This window comes from Channa argus, chromosome 9 (assembly GCF_033026475.1).
Source record: "Channa argus isolate prfri chromosome 9, Channa argus male v1.0, whole genome shotgun sequence".
Lineage (NCBI taxonomy): Eukaryota > Metazoa > Chordata > Actinopteri > Anabantiformes > Channidae > Channa > Channa argus.
Genome location: NC_090205.1, coordinates 13,402,106 through 13,420,799, shown reverse-complemented (window position 1 = coordinate 13,420,799; position 18,694 = coordinate 13,402,106). Strand labels below are relative to the sequence as shown.

Here is an 18,694-nt window from a genome sequence, read left to right as displayed (position 1 = left end):
TTTTCATAAAATTCTCCAATAGCCGCAATTGTTTTTGAAAGATTCTGGATTTATTTTCCTAAAAACACATAATTTAAAAATTTATTGTTACTTGGACTCAATCATATAATTTTTTTTATTTTATCCTACTGTATAATTGGAGTTGAAAATGAAACTAGACTTTGGGGTTATATCCTAATTTTAGTTTGAATCAGTAAACCCAGGTACTTCAGGTCAAACCCTCAGTTTGTACTTGCTTTGCTGCCTTTTCCTGATCATGAAGTTAAATCCTCAAAGTGGTAGTTATGCTTAAAGATTTTGTAATTGATATTTAACAATCTTTTGATGTAGAGAAAAACAGCCATAAATACATGAGTAGACTGGCAACAATTACCTTCAGCATGCTGTCCTAACACATTATTTCCTCTCATTTTGAACAGAGGTTGTTGAGTATTAGAGTCAAAGAAAGGGGATTACATTCAAAGCTCATGAAAAACAACAAAGTTAAATGTGCACACCTGTGCAGTCTAATGCGGTGTAATATTCTGGTGAAATCTCATATCGCAATTATGAGACAGGAAACAACAGTGAGACATGAGAAATGTTACTGAAAAGCACAGGGCAGATTAAGGAAGGCAAAGACAGAAGAGCAGGAGAGCAGAGAGACTGAGATCAATGATAATGTGATCTGATGACATAGCTGAGCGAGCTGTTCCCCTCTGGTGGTCTCACCATCGACCAACTGAGAGTTGAAGAGAGTGAATTTTGTTTGGATTGGCTTTAATCTTTCCATCAGACAATGCGAGGCAGGGAGTATGCTGCAAGTGGTTTTCATTTTGCCACTAGAGAACTGTGTCAGGTTCTGCAAGTGTACAAGCAGAGAAACGTCAGCGTGGCACATTGACAGGCACCTTGTTCAAATAAAGAACTGACAAAGCTCGGAGCTGAGCGACTCGACTTTTGAGAAAAGTATTTACAGAAACACATGCGCATGACAACAGAAAACAAAAACAAAGTCCTCCCCCATGCTGGTTCTCAGAAACTGTCTGTCTACAGTGCTGAAAAGATCAATTTAAATTGTTGAAAAGGGCAATGCATACCACTCCACTTACCACTCCAAAGTTAAATAGTTAGAGTGCAGCTTAAAAATGGGATAAAATGAAAAACATAAGCTCATGTGACAGCTTTGCTTATGCAAAGTCAAGAGTATCTAACAACTTGTGAGAAGCTTTACTTTGACAAATAGCATCATATGGTGTTGGTTGTTTGAAAGAGTGTGAAAGCAGATGATGTCCATGGCTATTTTAAGGGAATAATCAAAGTGCAAATGTGTTATCCAATTTTTTTTTCTGTCTCTGCTCTGCATGACCTCTATCAATTTTAACTGAAAGATTTCATTGACAACTAGAAGAAGACCAAGGCCAAGAAGTTATTGTCACGCTAACAGCATTAAAAGGCTGCACTTTATGGCACAGCAGTGCCTCAGGCTTAATACTGAGGTCAGCATGCAAACAGCCTGACATCACTAATGTGCTGATGTTCAGGAGGTGTTCAATTTTACCATAGTAGCATTTTTTACCATATCAGTTAGGCATGTTGGAGCATCACGGAGGTAGAGTGCTTAGCACTGCCATGTTACATCGAGTTTGCATGTTCAGCACATTCATTGCTTTCCATGAGTTAACTGTAGATGTGGATTTACGATCAACTCAGTGACAACTCTTATAAAGAAAATTTATGATACATAGAAAATGGATGGATGGATGAAGACATTAGCACATTAGCAAACTATCACAATTAGCGTGAACCACAACTTACAGCTCTATTTTGTAGTTATTTGTCATAAACCAAATGTTATTAAACCAAATAAACTTTGAACCTAATGATGTGCTATATGATACCTTAAGGGATCTTATACAGTAGCTAGATGAATGATTGCACCAAAATTGGTAATTCATCCACTGTTTGTTGAGACCAACCAGACTGACCTGGCCATCCCCTAGAACCATTAATGTGGCTAAAAACAACATATAGTACTATAAAATGTCCTGCTCGTGTTTGTTGCGTTTGGCTCTGTTTCATACAGCCATATGTGCACATAACGTTTAGATGAAATACACAGAATATGTCTGAATATGTCTATTCTGTGTAAGCACCACAGAGCAGAAGGCTGTTTCCACAGCAAATGCCATAAGACGAAGAGGGTTTTTCCTGGCCATTCAAAATAAAATATTTACAGTACTTATTGAATTTACTGTCGATGCTTCAGATGGAAATTATTGCACATTGTGTGACAGAGAAAGTGTGCAGGCACAAAGATGTGACTAATCTTTAAGAACTACACAGGCCACAGTGAGGCTCTGTAATTATCTCTAAGCTGTCTTGACGTGAAGGAATCTGCCATAAGACTCACAAAAAGATAACTGTGCACACATTCATTCCGCCTGGGGGCCTAATAACTCATGTTTATCCTTTGGTCACCAAATACAAACATGGTGACAGTGGTGGTGTGTTTGATAGACACAGTGTTGTCCAAACACCAACAGGAGATAACATTCTCAAATTAAGTTTCTTATTAGTAAAGTATTGACAGTAAATATGTATTTTTCACTACAGTAATCTAGTCAAGTTACTTACCTCACATACAGAAAGGTCTCTATCGATATATTTGCAGAAAATCCAATTACTGCTTACTACACATATCACATTTGGCTCAGAGAATACAGACATACTATTTTAGCTGCCCCAATTTATAGCATTTGTGTGTATATAAGTGTTTCCCCTGTACTGCTCACTGCCATGGGTATAATAATCTGCCTTGGGCACACTTGAATTTTACATGATGACCAAATGCTAGCAGAAAAATAAGAGCACAGAGGTTGGGTTGGACTGAAATATACAGTCATAAACATCAACACCCAAGTGGGAAACTTTATTCAAAATAGTATAATAATAACAATGACAAACAATGCTCTGTCATTTCTCCTCATCTGGTAAAAGCAGAGTGCAAAGACAACTCAGGCTTTAATAGAAGACTTTAATAGAGACAGGAAAGGGACATTATTTCCTTATGTCTGTACCATGCTTAACAATTTATCCACATAATTATGGTGGGTGGCCAGGTTGCACTGTCAGAGTAAAGAATGGCCCAGAAAGAGCCAGGAACTTTTATTGAGTTGATATTAATTGATTTGTCCTGACCTACCTAGACCTGGCCTCCCCAGGCTCTGCTTCCTCAGTGGAGCAGTGCCAAAGCTCTGTCCCAGCTCTGCATAAAAATAAATGAGAAGCTATGGGGCTAGTCTGTAAAGCCAAAGGATATTGTTCGATTTCACGTCAGCCCTCCAGGAGGCAATTTAAGCAACCCAGCATGCTAATCAACCTAGTATAAAAAGCAGTTCTGGAAGGTAGCCCGTTTTTCCTTTTTTTTTACCTCCTCCCTCTTATTGCAACAAGGCCAAATAAGAGCCGAAGACTATGAGGCAAAAAGTGTAATTGGGTCTGTATCTGAAGGAAAATGATGCTCCAGTGTAATATAACTATATGATGTGGAAAAGGAAACAACCCTTCTTACATTAAAGGGCATGTCATGACCAGTTGTACAATACGGGCTGGCATGCCATTGTTCCACTTTTTAAAAATCCAAACAAAGCATTGCTCCACTGAAGACTCTGAGCTAGGATGTGACCTTTCCTGCTGCCATCATCATATCAGCAGTGTCTCAGTGAAACCATATTGTGACCCTCGTCTCGAGAGCCAGAGCCCCAATCCCCACAAATAATTCAATACTCTAATATCCCCTTGGTATTTGTTGCAACCACAGAAATACGATAGTGTTCATTTTGTGCTTGTGCCCTGCACCCACAGGTCAGGTGGTAGCAGATCACAGACATCTCTGTGACACAGAGGTTAAACTAATCATGCATGACTTTCTCACTTGGCCCAACCAGTACGCTTAGAAATCTACACCAGCTTGTCATCCAGCAGTGGGTGAACCTGCTTTATATAATTTGACATCACTGAGAGCTTTGGTTTTCTGCTACATATGAGGCTACTTACTAAACCTACTGTGGACCTATACTGGATTGTCCATATGAAAAATGACTGCAAGAAAATGTGGCACACGACACATTTGAACTGTGCCAACAATTTAACAGAACATTTCTACATTATATCCTTTATGTGAGGCTTGAAGTCAAGGTAATTTTATATTTTAGATAAATGCTCTGCAATACGAATGTCCCTCAGTCATCTAACACATATACAGTAAGTCTTCAGGCCTCCAATAGTGGTTTCTTATATCTCATCTCAAAATTAGAAGATGGGAGCTAAAGACTAACAAACACTGCCCCCTGGTGTCACAAAATAATCATAGGTCTTCTTATAAATAAATTTTCAAAACTAAAGTTTCTTCTATTCATGTATTATTTTGAACATGGAGTGGCAATTATAGAGGGGTACGTATATTAAAAACATTCAGTTGCACCCTACTTTATTTGGGCCTAATATGAAATTAAGCATAACATCGGAGTGATGTGATGCTGAATTGATGTGTGAAAATTGAGTGAAGATATGAAAAAAATTTAAAAATAAACCTGATGTAGGTTTTTTTTTTTTTTTTATGTCTAGGTAATAGTGGATGTGAATAGGTTGTATATTTGTAGCCACAAGTTGTCACCCACAATATCAGTCTATTCAGTGTTTCATGTCGTTTCTCAATAATAAAAATAAATATTTCTCTGAATTTTCTAGCTCCATTATTTCACATACAATGGAAGCTAGAAATACATCCATGCACTATTAATACATAATTTCAACAATTTTAAGACACGAGAATCTGAGCTTTTTATATGTGACTACTACATAAAGAGTAAAAATGTTACTTCACATGAGAAAAATAATGCAAAAGCTACAGCAAAATAAAGGTCAACAAAAAACAAAAATTAAAACATAGCTTAGTTAAGTATTACTGAAAATCATAACCAGAATCAGGCTGGTAAAATACATTTTGATCTCTGAATATTAAAGTATGTTGGTTACCCATACAACTCCAAACACAAACACACACAATTAAAAGCATATTATAAAATCATATATACTCCACTGCCCTAATCCACCTTCAAAGGCTTTGTTACACATGATTACTGCTTATGTCTGTTATACTGCACCATCTCCCTTATGTGTGATAAAAACATCAAAATGCGAGCTTTATAGAATTAGTGCTTTTTAACTGAAGTTTCTTACTTTATAGAAACACAGCATCATCACTGTACACTTTTATGCACCATTAAAAATGACAAACACCAAAAAACTATACAATCCAGCTGTTAGTCAGACAACATATGAGCATACTAAATGTGCATTAAGTAGTTGCCTGGAAAAAAAACCCAAAAAAGTATCATTGATTGCGCAAATTCAAATCAAGACCTCCTTAGTGTTAACTCTGCCCACATCCCAATCACATATTTATATTAGTGTGATCCCTTAGGTTTCTGCCATGTTGTCTCGTTTTGCTAAATCAAATGAAGGCCTATTTATCAGCTTCACCTTTCTTTGTCTTCACTCTTGTTGCCTATGCAGCTGTTCCTCTGTTGGACTACCCTGGCCCTCATCATCAACAGCTTCACCCTCACAGTCACATTTCTCCACCTGTGTTGTGCTGCTATCGGACTGCTCCTTTTGTGAGTCATGCCTGGTCTTGCCCCCTTTTTCTGGGTCAGCATGTGAAGCATTTGTTATTGGTAATGCTGATATATGTCTGGGGGGTTTGGGGGGGATCAGAAGCTTCTGAGGGGTGTTTAACGGGAAATTCTTTCCCGCCTCTATTTGTTCCTGGTAGTGAGCTGATTCATTCACATCTTCAGAAGGAGATTTGTCCCTTTCTTTGTGGTCGTTTACTGTTGTACTTGATTCTTTTTGTGACAAGACTGAATCTTGCACATACGCTGTTGTTTCTGGATCGTTCTGAGAAGCAGCATTGTCATCTGGGTCATTTATTTTTCTGAACCCTAGTGAATTACATACTCCCACATTTTCCAAAGTTTCTCCAGTTACCTGATCAGAGTAAGCACCTGTCTTGAGTTCATCACTGTTCTTGAGGATTTCCATATTTCCATTTTTTTGGCTCGAATCTAAACATGACTCCTCATCTGACATCTTCTCTGGGTCTAAAATAGATTAAAGATATTAGTATAAAAAAAACCTGTATTGGCCCGCTAAGTATTTGCAAAGGGGTTAATTGAAGACAATGGTTGTCAGTCTTACAGCATGGGAGATAATAGACAGCATTTGTATAAAATTTCTCATAAACAGGGAGATTATTAGATCATTGTTCTATGATTCAGAACACAATGATCAAAACTTAAATATGGATATATTGCATATATATTTCTCAATAATATGATGCAAGCTTTCACAGTATTGGTAACTTCAGACTCAAAGGGTATATACAATTTTTGTTATTTTTGGGTGAATTTTAGCAGGTTGACATTGATTTTATTGTTGTATTTCTCTGGTTGGCATGATGTTTAAGAAAAAGAAGCTGTTTTATTATCATTTAGTACATATACATCTCCCGCTAAAATTCGCTGCATTTAACTAATCGTCCTGGGGGAGCAGTGAGCTGCCATGGGCAGCACCCAGGAAGCTACCACTGAGCTTTTTGCTCAAGGACACAACTGGTTGGTGGGATCAGACTTGATCTGAGAGACTTCTACAGTCCAGCCCACCCATATCAAAATTACAAGCTTCAAGCCTTCGAGTGTCACACATCAAAAATTTAGATTCTACAAAATGAACTACTCGGCTTGAAGGGAAAACATTAATTGAAAATAGACCTCCAGATATTTTGCCAAGATTCAACAACAAAAAAAATGAAAAAAAAGGGAATAAAACATGAGACAAGACACAGTATTTGCTGAGTTTTTACAGAAAACTGCTGAGCATTGTAAAATCTGTGATCCAAAAGAAACGTGATTTGAAAACAACACAGACCCTAGGACCAACCCATGTGGAACTTCAGATGTTTAGAAGTAGATACTAGTACTGAAAGTAGATACCTAATAAGGGTGTTTCTTGTTTTGTTTAAAATGCAGAAACCAGGGTGGAAATGGTCAAAAGCATTTCAATGATCAATATCAATATCATTGAATCATTAGGCTAAAAACATTATTTAAAAAAAAAAAATACAATCAGAAAAAGGTCTAAGATCCGTGGAAAGTAGTGAACTCAATCTGGAACTATTCAACACAGATTAAAATATAATGTAGCCTGCTGTAAACATAAGGGAAATAAACTGGCAGACAGCAACATTTGTTAGTGTTTATCATCTGTATCACATAAATCTTTGTTGTCTGTGTGTTTTTCATCAAAATCATGAGGATTCATATTTTTATTATTTTGATGAACATGGACAAGTGGCTTACCAGGGGAAAGAAGAGGGTCACAGTCCTTATTTTGAGTGGTGTCCTTATTTGACCCTGAAACATGCAGAAATACAAAATATAATGTAAGAAAAGAAGAAATTGGAGATGAAAAAGAGAACTGAGATAATATGACCTTGAGTAAAATTTTACATTTTACAACAGAAATGTGTGACAAGCATTTTCACAAAAACCAGCAACTGCATCAAAACAGATCACTGCCCTCATTCACCTTTAAAGTCTTTGTTACACAGAAAGTTATTGCATGCGATTAAAATGATTACTGCTTATTTGTGTTACACTGCACCATCTCTCTAATGTGTAATAAAAAAATCATAACATGAGCTTTATAGAATTAGTGCTTTTTAACTGAAGTTAACAAAGGAAATAAACCAGCAGACAAGAACCAGTTACCTACAAAAGTATAGGTCATTTGAAGAGAGAAGTAGAAGTTAACTAGTCCAATTGCAGTTAATATTAACCAAACTGAACAGCTTTATACAGGTCAGTCAACACTGTGGATTAACTGTAATACTACTCTGGGTAGAATGGTTCCTAAAAGTGATTTAAATATCTGACAAATCAATGTAATTATTCATATGTGTAAAAATAAAATCTTATAAACCCAATGTTACTGCAATATCACTTTTTAGCCAAACCTGGTTAACAATCAAGTCATTGTAACTGTCATATTAACAGCCTTTAAACTGGATACAGCATGTAATTAGTCATTTCATTGTCTCTTTCTCTTGTGTGAGCCTGAGTGTGTTTTGTGTGGGATGATTTTGAACATAGATTAATTAAACTGTTGAAGAACGGGAGATGATTGGAGACCAGCTGACATGTCCTCACTAAAATCCAACCTACCAGCTGGGTCTGGTTCAGTTGTCTCCTCAGAATTTGAAGGACCAGGTTCTTGACTTTTTGGTTCAAAGGCATCAATGAGATTTTTGACATTCACTGCAAAGCGTGAACAGTAACAACCAGCAAAATTAATTTGTAACACCATTAATACTATGTGTCAGAAGCAATAAATCATTTTGTTAGTCTGCATAATCTTCTGGACATGAATCTTTGTCTTCTGTGTGTTTTTCATCAGAGTCATCAGGATTCATATTTTTATTATTTTGGTGAACATGGACAAGTGGCTTACCAGGGGGCTTAAGAGGTATATTCTCGTCATTTTGAATCGTCGTCTTTTTTGACCCTGAAACATGCAGAAATAAAAAATATAATGTCAGAAAAGAAGAAATTGGAAATGAAAATTTTAACTTAGATTGTCTGACCCTGAGTAAAATATTACATTTAACAGAAACGTGTGACAAATTAAAGTGCTCTACAGATTAACGAGCATGACAGGAACACAACACTAGTGTACATTCACAGTTATCTTAACAGTCCAAAAATAAATCTGAATTCAAATCTGAAGTGTATTTGACAACAGTTCCATTTTTGTATCATACCATCTGTTGTAGTTGGATTCTCTGAATCATTATTACCTGGAAAAAAGAGTAAGAGGGCAGAAGAAGAAAGTAAAAAGCAGGTTTCAGTAAAAAGATTAATAATACAGTCAACATTCTCATCCCAAATAAAATACATAAGGACAGTAAGACATAGCTTAGTTAAGTATTACTACAAATCTGAATCAAGCTGGTCTGAATAAAAATAAATGTGCATGTAAAATAGTTTAGTCATTTCATTGTCTCTTTCTCTTGTGTGAGCCTGAGTGTGTTGTTTTGTGTGGGACTATTTTGAACATAGATTAATTAAACTGTTGAAGAGCAGGAGATGGTTGAAGACCAGCTGACATGTCCTCACTAAAATCCAACCTACCAGCTGGGTCTGGTTCAGTTGTCTCCTCAGAGTTTGAAGGACCAGGTTCTCTGGGCTTTTCAGCATCTGCATGTATTTCATCATTGTTTAAAGGCTGAGAAAGAGATGGCTTTCCAACAAGACATGGAGGAGGACACACAGTTTTGTCTGTATTCTTATTCAAACCTCTTGCACGGAAAAAATAAATGACATAACAAGAGTACTTTAATGGTACTAATGACAAAACATTCATAGGTCAGGAGCTACCTGATATTAGTGACTCGTAGCAGTCAGACCATATGTTAATTGACATATTAATTGACTGACAGCAACTAAAAAGTAAATGACATTCTAAATACATTAGGTCATTTATTAAGCAAAAATAATGAAATAGCTTTTTCCCTTTTATGTGACCTTTCATTAAACACTTTTGAAATTTGAACTTTTGGTCAAACAAAAACCATTTGAATATGTCAACTTGTAGTTTTCAATATTTTGTGACACATTACACTTACAGTAATAAATTCATTTAAAAAGAAATAATATATTAATAAGCTGCAGCTAATAATTATACTAACTACTGAACGACTGAATACTGTAAATGTATTTCACCGGTGTGACTTATTACCTACACTAAGAAACAAACGCTACTTGTTGGTGTTTCACTAGGCAAATACTGGAAACCATGAATGAGATTTTCAAAATTCCCTGCAAAGACTGAACAGTAACAACCAGCAAAATGAACTTGTAACACCCTTTGTATTATGTGTCAGAGGCAATAAATCATTTTTTTAGTCTGTATCATCATCTGAGTTTTTCATCAGAGTCATCAGGATTCATATTTTTATTATTTTGATGAACATGGACAAGTGGCTTACCAGGGGAAAGAAGAGGGTCACAGTCCTTATTCTGGGTGGTGTCCTTATTTGACCCTGAAACATGCAGAAATACAAAATATAATGTAAGAAAAGAAGAAATTGGAGATGAAAAAGAGAACTGAGATAATATGACCTTGAGTAAAATTTTACATTTAACAGAAATGTGTGACAAGCATTTTCACAAAAACCAGCAACTGCATCAAAACAGATCACTGCCCTCATTCACCTTTAAAGTCTTTGTTACACAGAAAGTTATTGCATGCGATTAAAATGATTACTGCTTATTTGTGTTACACTGCACCATCTCTCTAATGTGTAATAAAAAAATCATAACATGAGCTTTATAGAATTAGTGCTTTTTAACTGAAGTTAACAAAGGAAATAAACCAGCAGACAAGAACCAGTTACCTACAAAAGTATAGGTCATTTGAAGAGAGAAGTAGAAGTTAACTAGTCCAATTGCAGTTAATATTAACCAAACTGAACAGCTTTATACAGGTCAGTCAACACTGTGGATTAACTGTAATACTACTCTGGGTAGAATGGTTCCTAAAAGTGATTTAAATATCTGACAAATCAATGTAATTATTCATATGTGTAAAAATAAAATCTTATAAACCCAATGTTACTGCAATATCACTTTTTAGCCAAACCTGGTTAACAATCAAGTCATTGTAACTGTCATATTAACAGCCTTTAAACTGGATACAGCATGTAATTAGTCATTTCATTGTCTCTTTCTCTTGTGTGAGCCTGAGTGTGTTTTGTGTGGGATGATTTTGAACATAGATTAATTAAACTGTTGAAGAACGGGAGATGATTGGAGACCAGCTGACATGTCCTCACTAAAATCCAACCTACCAGCTGGGTCTGGTTCAGTTGTCTCCTCAGAATTTGAAGGACCAGGTTCTTGACTTTTTGGTTCAAAGGCATCAATGAGATTTTTGACATTCACTGCAAAGCGTGAACAGTAACAACCAGCAAAATTAATTTGTAACACCATTAATACTATGTGTCAGAAGCAATAAATCATTTTGTTAGTCTGCATAATCTTCTGGACATGAATCTTTGTCTTCTGTGTGTTTTTCATCAGAGTCATCAGGATTCATATTTTTATTATTTTGGGGAACATGGACAAGTGGCTTACCAGGGGGCTTAAGAGGTATATTCTCGTCATTTTGAATCGTCGTCTTTTTTGACCCTGAAACATGCAGAAATAAAAAATATAATGTCAGAAAAGAAGAAATTGGAAATGAAAATTTTAACTTAGATTGTCTGACCCTGAGTAAAATATTACATTTAACAGAAATGTGTGACAAATTAAAGTGCTCTACAGATTAACGAGCATGACAGGAACACAACACTAGTGTACATTCACAGTGATCTTAACAGTCCAAAAATAAATCTGAATTCAAATCTGAAGTGTATTTGACAACAGTTCCATTTTTGTATCATACCATCTGTTGTAGTTGGATTCTCTGAATCATTATTACCTGGAAAAAAGAGTAAGAGGGCAGAAGAAGAAAGTAAAAAGCAGGTTTCAGTAAAAAGATTAATAATACAGTCAATATTCTCATCCCAAATAAAATACATAAGGACAGTAAGACATAGCTTAGTTAAGTATTACTACAAATCTGAATCAAGCTGGTCTGAATAAAAATAAATGTGCATGTAAAATAGTTTAGTCATTTCATTGTCTCTTTCTCTTGTGTGAGCCTGAGTGTGTTGTTTTGTGTGGGACTATTTTGAACATAGATTAATTAAACTGTTGAAGAGCAGGAGATGGTTGAAGACCAGCTGACATGTCCTCACTAAAATCCAACCTACCAGCTGGGTCTGGTTCAGTTGTCTCCTCAGAGTTTGAAGGACCAGGTTCTCTGGGCTTTTCAGCATCTGCATGTATTTCATCATTGTTTAAAGGCTGAGAAAGAGATGGCTTTCCAACAAGACATGGAGGAGGACACACAGTTTTGTCTGTATTCTTATTCAAACCTCTTGCACGGAAAAAATAAATGACATAACAAGAGTACTTTAATGGTACTAATGACAAAACATTCATAGGTCAGGAGCTACCTGATATTAGTGACTCGTAGCAGTCAGACCATATGTTAATTGACATATTAATTGACTGACAGCAACTAAAAAGTAAATGACATTCTAAATACATTAGGTCATTTATTAAGCAAAAATAATGAAATAGCTTTTTCCCTTTTATGTGACCTTTCATTAAACACTTTTGAAATTTGAACTTTTGGTCAAACAAAAACCATTTGAATATGTCAACTTGTAGTTTTCAATATTTTGTGACACATTACACTTACAGTAATAAATTCATTTAAAAAGAAATAATATATTAATAAGCTGCAGCTAATAATTATACTAACTACTGAACGACTGAATACTGTAAATGTATTTCACCGGTGTGACTTATTACCTACACTAAGAAACAAACGCTACTTGTTGGTGTTTCACTAGGCAAATACTGGAAACCATGAATGAGATTTTCAAAATTCCCTGCAAAGACTGAACAGTAACAACCAGCAAAATGAACTTGTAACACCCTTTGTATTATGTGTCAGAGACAATAAATCATTTTTTTAGTCTGTATCATCATCTGAGTTTTTCATCAGAGTCATCAGGATTCATATTTTTATTATTTTGATGAACATGGACAAGTGGCTTACCAGGGGAAAGAAGAGGGTCACAGTCCTTATTCTGGGTGGTGTCCTTATTTGACCCTGAAACATGCAGAAATACAAAATATAATGTAAGAAAAGAAGAAATTGGAGATGAAAAAGAGAACTGAGATAATATGACCTTGAGTAAAATTTTACATTTTACAACAGAAATGTGTGACAAGCATTTTCACAAAAACCAGCAACTGCATCAAAACAGATTACTGCCCTCATTCACCTTTAAAGTCTTTGTTACACAGAAAGTTATTGCATGCGATTAAAATGATTACTGCTTATTTGTGTTACACTGCACCATCTCTCTAATGTGTAATAAAAAAATCATAACATGAGCTTTATAAATTAGTGCTTTTTAACTGAAGTTAACAAAGGAAATAAACCAGCAGACAAGAACCAGTTACCTACAAAAGTATAGGTCATTTGAAGAGAGAAGTAGAAGTTAACTAGTCCAATTGCAGTTAATATTAACCAAACTGAACAGCTTTATACAGGTCAGTCAACACTGTGGATTAACTGTAATACTACTCTGGGTAGAATGGTTCCTAAAAGTGATTTAAATATCTGACAAATCAATGTAATTATTCATATGTGTAAAAATAAAATCTTATAAACCCAATGTTACTGCAATATCACTTTTTAGCCAAACCTGGTTAACAATCAAGTCATTGTAACTGTCATATTAACAGCCTTTAAACTGGATACAGCATGTAATTAGTCATTTCATTGTCTCTTTCTCTTGTGTGAGCCTGAGTGTGTTTTGTGTGGGATGATTTTGAACATAGATTAATTAAACTGTTGAAGAACGGGAGATGATTGGAGACCAGCTGACATGTCCTCACTAAAATCCAACCTACCAGCTGGGTCTGGTTCAGTTGTCTCCTCAGAATTTGAAGGACCAGGTTCTCGACTTTTTGGTTCAAAGGCATCAATGAGATTTTTGACATTCACTGCAAAGCGTGAACAGTAACAACCAGCAACATTAATTTGTAACACCATTAATACTATGTGTCAGAAGCAATAAATCATTTTGTTAGTCTGCATAATCTTCTGGACATGAATCTTTGTCATCTGTGTGTTTTTCATCAGAGTCATCAGGATTCATATTTTTATTATTTTGGTGAACATGGACAAGTGGCTTACCAGGGGGCTTAAGAGGTATATTCTCGTCATTTTGAATCGTCGTCTTTTTTGACCCTGAAACATGCAGAAATAAAAAATATAATGTCAGAAAAGAAGAAATTGGAAATGAAAATTTTAACTTAGATTGTCTGACCCTGAGTAAAATATTACATTTAACAGAAATGTGTGACAAATTAAAGTGCTCTACAGATTAACGAGCATGACAGGAACACAACACTAGTGTACATTCACAGTGATCTTAACAGTCCAAAAATAAATCTGAATTCAAATCTGAAGTGTATTTGACAACAGTTCCATTTTTGTATCATACCATCTGTTGTAGTTGGATTCTCTGAATCATTATTACCTGGAAAAAAGAGTAAGAGGGCAGAAGAAGAAAGTAAAAAGCAGGTTTCAGTAAAAAGATTAATAATACAGTCAATATTCTCATCCCAAATAAAATACATAAGGACAGTAAGACATAGCTTAGTTAAGTATTACTACAAATCTGAATCAAGCTGGTCTGAATAAAAATAAATGTGCATGTAAAATAGTTTAGTCATTTCATTGTCTCTTTCTCTTGTGTGAGCCTGAGTGTGTTGTTTTGTGTGGGACTATTTTGAACATAGATTAATTAAACTGTTGAAGAGCAGGAGATGGTTGAAGACCAGCTGACATGTCCTCACTAAAATCCAACCTACCAGCTGGGTCTGGTTCAGTTGTCTCCTCAGAGTTTGAAGGACCAGGTTCTCTGGGCTTTTCAGCATCTGCATGTATTTCATCATTGTTTAAAGGCTGAGAAAGAGATGGCTTTCCAACAAGACATGGAGGAGGACACACAGTTTTGTCTGTATTCTTATTCAAACCTCTTGCACGGAAAAAATAAATGACATAACAAGAGTACTTTAATGGTACTAATGACAAAACATTCATAGGTCAGGAGCTACCTGATATTAGTGACTCGTAGCAGTCAGACCATATGTTAATTGACATATTAATTGACTGACAGCAACTAAAAAGTAAATGACATTCTAAATACATTAGGTCATTTATTAAGCAAAAATAATGAAATAGCTTTTTCCCTTTTATGTGACCTTTCATTAAACACTTTTGAAATTTGAACTTTTGGTCAAACAAAAACCATTTGAATATGTCAACTTGTAGTTTTCAATATTTTGTGACACATTACACTTACAGTAATAAATTCATTTAAAAAGAAATAATATATTAATAAGCTGCAGCTAATAATTATACTAACTACTGAACGACTGAATACTGTAAATGTATTTCACCGGTGTGACTTATTACCTACACTAAGAAACAAACGCTACTTGTTGGTGTTTCACTAGGCAAATACTGGAAACCATGAATGAGATTTTCAAAATTCCCTGCAAAGACTGAACAGTAACAACCAGCAAAATGAACTTGTAACACCCTTTGTATTATGTGTCAGAGGCAATAAATCATTTTTTTAGTCTGTATCATCATCTGAGTTTTTCATCAGAGTCATCAGGATTCATATTTTTATTATTTTGATGAACATGGACAAGTGGCTTACCAGGGGAAAGAAGAGGGTCACAGTCCTTATTCTGGGTGGTGTCCTTATTTGACCCTGAAACATGCAGAAATACAAAATATAATGTAAGAAAAGAAGAAATTGGAGATGAAAAAGAGAACTGAGATAATATGACCTTGAGTAAAATTTTACATTTTACAACAGAAATTTGTGACAAGCATTTTCACAAAAACCAGCAACTGCATCAAAACAGATCACTGCCCTCATTCACCTTTAAAGTCTTTGTTACACAGAAAGTTATTGCATGCGATTAAAATGATTACTGCTTATTTGTGTTACACTGCACCATCTCTCTAATGTGTAATAAAAAAATCATAACATGAGCTTTATAAATTAGTGCTTTTTAACTGAAGTTAACAAAGGAAATAAACCAGCAGACAAGAACCAGTTACCTACAAAAGTATAGGTCATTTGAAGAGAGAAGTAGAAGTTAACTAGTCCAATTGCAGTTAATATTAACCAAACTGAACAGCTTTATACAGGTCAGTCAACACTGTGGATTAACTGAAATACTACTCTGGGTAGAGTGGTTCCTAAAAGTGATTTAAATATCTGAGTCATCAGGATTCATATTTTTATTTTTTAAAAATTAAGATTTATAAAAACAAATCTGAATTCAAATCTGAAGTGTATTTGACAACAGTTCCACTTTTGTATCATACCATCTGTTGTACTTTGATAGTCTTTCTCAGGGTAAGAGGGCAGAAGAAGAAAGAAAAAAGCAGGTTTCAGTTTCATACAACTCTTCCCAATCCCAAATAAAATACATAAGGAAAGCTTTGGGAATACATAGACAGCTAGTTTTCTTCACTTGATAAGAAAACAGTTTCCAGGTTAAGGTGTAATTTATGTTTTCTGTACCTTTATGCTTTCGTAGTTTCCAGAGCACTACACCCAAAACCAGTGCTAGGACACAAATTCCAGCGAGGACAATCAAGAGAGCAATCAGGATCACTGCTACATTTGGTTTGTCTGCACAAAGACAAAATGTCACATTTACAGCAGCTTCTTATAAAATTACATTCATAAAGTTTTTTACATGTCTTAAAATTGGACATTTAAATCTAGACTTTTGAAGATGAACTCTACCAAGTTTCTTGAAACTTTTGCAAAGCGATCCAATACACTGCACATTATTTTCCAAATAAGTGTTTCAGTTCTTTTTTTAATTCTGTGTCCTCAGTAAGTTAATAAAGTTTGGAAGGTCCAAGTCTCTTTCATAAAGCACCAGAGCATTTTGAAACCCATGACGTTTAGTAAATAATTTATCAGAATAAGCTATGCAAATTAGGTTCTGAAAGTGCATATTCTTGAGATGGCAAATGCCACACTAGTAACTAAGTCAAGTCTTACCAGCGTAGCAGTCCTTTGTTGTGAATGTGGCCATTTCACTACTCAGAGGGTTGCTGACCCTACACTTATATTCTTCATTATCATGTGCACCCCCCAGGGTTATTGCTAGCTTTGGACCAGGCTGAATGTTTCCATCTATGATCCACTCAAACTTCAATAATGAGAGAGGCTGTCTGGACTCTACAAAGCAATTCAGCGTTGCCTCATTTCCATGTGTGTTGGAGCTGCTGCTTTCATTCATCTGACACGAAATGGTGGGTTTGGCAACGTTGTCTATTTGAACATACAAACAACAGTTAATACATACAAATATAAAGCTAAACAACTAAATACATAATTTCTTTATGTTACATGCATTTACATAATAGCAGTACACTGAGGCATCAACACTTTTAATGTGGTAAAGGGTTTATCAGATGAGATGTAGTGCTTGGTTTAAGGTTAAGGAAATACAATGACAAATTACTGTCACAGTATCCATATGATTGAACATATGGCATTAATATAAACACTCTTTCAAATCAAAGTTCAATTTTATGGCCAATAAAATTGGTCACGTGGGGGCCAAATGTAAACATTAACTGTCCCATCTTTTTGATAAGCTTTCACACAGTTGTGAGCTGTGCCAGGGCTGCACCAGCACATCAACAGAACTTAGATATGGTACAAGGATCATATTTGCATAACCACTATGATGAAAAAAACTGAAGTTGAATGAAAAACGTACCTATAACCTCCACTTTATAAATTATTTGCCGCAAGTTTGTGCTCTTGAATACTTCAAGGACATATTCTCCGCTGTCTTCATATGTGAGGTCTTGGATTTCGAGTTGTGCAGAAGACCAGTCAAGAACGACCCTTTCTTTATATGAGCCATACACATATTGCTGCTTTCCATCATACTCTACCACTTTGTTGCCATTATGCTTCCAAAGAATTTCATCTGGAGGATCAGTGACTGGGGTCTCCACGATGACGGGCCGCCCTTTGAGCACATAGATGACTGGCTCCGCAGAAACTAGTGACAGAGGATGGTGAGATGTACAAATATACAGCATCATTTATGAAAGAGTTTAATAATTTTGTGTAATTTTGTGTGAAAATCGCTCACACACAGCATTAGCCAGCACCAAGCATCAAGGGAGACGTGAAGGGTTAAGTAACTTAGGTCCCCCCCCCTTCGATAAATAAAGTTCTTTGGATCTTCCACAACATTACTCAGTTGTGTCGAGACTGCTAAAATCAAAAAAACGCACAATCCGCTTACCTATGGAGGACGTGGCGATGAAAAACACCAGAAACCAGCGACGGCCCATTACAGAAAATCACAGTAATCCCAGAGGCCTTTCACTTTCGTGGTACAGGTGAAGGTTATAGCAGGTGAAACGTTAAAAGTCCCTAAACATACGTGACAAATGTAGGTTTTTATCTTCCTGATTTCCCCCGCATCTTTTCGAAACTCCTCTTGAGGTTCAATTCAAAGCTATGGACTAAAAAGGAACCAGGGAACGTCCGAACAGAAAGGTGTAATGACACCTCCACGATTGACTATGACAGTAAAAACGAAAGTAAAAAGGTTTGCAACGGGATTGGTCAACGTTCCCACTGAAAAAAGCGCAGGTGAATGTTTGCTCTAATGTGAACTGTTTATCGCTTGATGCCAGTGTTTAAAACGCCCGCAGACTACAAAGAGTAAATCTCCCACTGCATATTCTCAATTACTAAGATTGATGTATTATCTTATTGAAATAGGTCATTCTGTTTTTTTATGTTTATCTTTATTATAAAGTCAAGAAACCTTTTGCTGTAACCTGCTGCTGTAATATAACATCACTGCTATTGTGTAAACATTTTTATTATTTT

At 35.6% G+C, this 18,694-nt stretch overlaps 1 protein-coding gene across 12 annotated transcripts; it reads right to left on the bottom strand.

The window, feature by feature from the left end:
• Positions 1 to 537: 537 nt before the first annotated feature.
• Positions 538 to 18,410, bottom strand: LOC137133516 (uncharacterized). Of its 12 annotated transcripts, none has more exons than XM_067517207.1 (22): positions 18,099 to 18,410; positions 17,559 to 17,849; positions 16,832 to 17,104; positions 16,340 to 16,450; positions 15,461 to 15,514; positions 14,604 to 14,768; positions 14,234 to 14,269; positions 13,924 to 13,977; positions 13,638 to 13,730; positions 12,775 to 12,828; positions 11,918 to 12,082; positions 11,548 to 11,583; positions 11,238 to 11,291; positions 10,952 to 11,044; positions 10,091 to 10,144; positions 9,234 to 9,398; positions 8,864 to 8,899; positions 8,554 to 8,607; positions 8,268 to 8,360; positions 7,404 to 7,457; positions 6,034 to 6,146; positions 538 to 841 (listed from the first exon to the last, which is right to left on the bottom strand). In XM_067517207.1, exons 1-22 carry the CDS (start codon positions 18,145 to 18,147, stop codon positions 584 to 586), a joined length of 2,355 nt encoding a protein of 784 aa, XP_067373308.1. In that variant the 5' UTR covers positions 18,148 to 18,410; the 3' UTR covers positions 538 to 583. The 12 variants fall into 12 exon arrangements, with proteins under 12 accessions (XP_067373308.1, XP_067373298.1, XP_067373297.1 ...); XM_067517197.1 differs by lacking the exon at positions 538 to 841 and adding an exon at positions 2,887 to 5,943 and having other exon boundaries at positions 18,099 to 18,408; XM_067517196.1 differs by lacking the exon at positions 538 to 841 and having other exon boundaries at positions 2,887 to 6,146; positions 18,099 to 18,407.
• Between the last annotated feature and the right edge of the window lie 284 nt (positions 18,411 to 18,694).